This window comes from Limulus polyphemus, unplaced genomic scaffold (genome assembly GCF_000517525.1).
Source record: "Limulus polyphemus unplaced genomic scaffold, Limulus_polyphemus-2.1.2 Scaffold11669, whole genome shotgun sequence".
Classification (NCBI taxonomy): Eukaryota; Metazoa; Arthropoda; class Merostomata; order Xiphosura; family Limulidae; genus Limulus; species Limulus polyphemus.
The window spans coordinates 2,065-3,273 of record NW_013677279.1 but is presented as its reverse complement, the minus strand read 5'-3'; the positions used below and the strand labels follow the sequence as shown (position 1 = coordinate 3,273).

Below are 1,209 nucleotides of genomic sequence, written 5' to 3'. Positions count from 1 at the left end.
GCCTTAAGTATAGGAGTGATTGGGAAGAAGTACCTTAAATATAGGAGTGATTGGGAAGAGTAGCTAAGTAGAGGAGTGATTGGGAAGACGTACGTTAAGTATAGGAGTGATTGGGAAGAAGTACCTTAAATATAGGAGTGATTGAGAAGAAGTACATTAAGTATAGGAGTGATTGGAAGAGTAGTTAAGTATAGGAGTGATTGAGAGAAATACGTTACGTATTCAATGCACGAGTAATCACAGATAAAGCTATCCACCCACAACTTGTGTAAAATAAATTTTATTTCCAACAAGCCACCTGTGATGATTATTTTTGTGAGAAAATTATAAGTTTGGGACACTTGGTTTTATTGCACAAGAATATCATTATATACTTATATTATTCAAGAGAAACGTGATCACAAAACAAAAAGGAAATACAGTTTACTTGAAATTCTACTCACTGGTGTAGTCTCTCCTTTCTTCATTGTTTTCGGCTCTTGTCTTTCTTTGAGTCCAGGAAAAGATGTCTCGTTGTTGACTGGAGCAGCTGAAAATTATCAAATAATTATTCAGTATCATATCATAACTGCGTGTTAAAGGTTCGAGATAACAAATTAGCACTCTTGTTACTATAATAAGGGCGAGTCTCCTTGAATGTATTACTATATCACTCTCGCTTCAAGCCTAAAATAAAAACTAACAAACGTTATGATTCTGTACGAGAAAATAGGAACCTAATGGGCTATTTCTTAACCTTAAAAACGAATTGGTTATTATATATTTATATTATGATCCTCTTTATTAAACCATGCCCCCCCCCCAGTGGCATAGCGGTATGTCTGCAGACTTACAACGCTAGAATCCGGGTTTCGATCCCCGTGGTGGGCAGAGCACAGATAGCCCATTGTGTAGCTTTGTGCTTAATTACAAACAGACAAATAAATCATGGCCATGTGTTTATGGGGCTCAACTCACAATCTGCGGGTTCGAATCCCCGTCACCCCAAAATATGCTCACCCTTTCAGCCGTGGGAGCGTTATAATGTGACGGTCAATCCCACTATTCGTTGGTAAAATAGTAGCCCAAGAGTTGCCGGTGGGTGGTGATGACTAAGTGCCTTCCATCTTGTCTTACACTGCTAAATTAGGGATGGCTAGTGCAGATAGCCCTCGTGTAGCTTTGCGCGGAATCCAAAAACAAAACAAACAAAAATAAAACATCTTTAAT

At 38.3% G+C, this 1,209-nt stretch overlaps 1 protein-coding gene across 1 annotated transcript in view; it reads right to left on the bottom strand.

Moving 5' to 3' along the window:
* LOC106476811 overlaps window positions 1-525 on the bottom strand; it is a 9,047-nt gene extending 8,522 nt beyond the window's left edge. The window contains exon 1 of the mRNA XM_013937435.2: window positions 444-525. Within this exon, the coding sequence (XP_013792889.1) occupies window positions 444-467 (24 nt within the window). The 5' untranslated portion in view covers window positions 468-525. The remainder of the gene's footprint in view (window positions 1-443) is intronic.
* Between the last annotated feature and the right edge of the window lie 684 nt (window positions 526-1,209).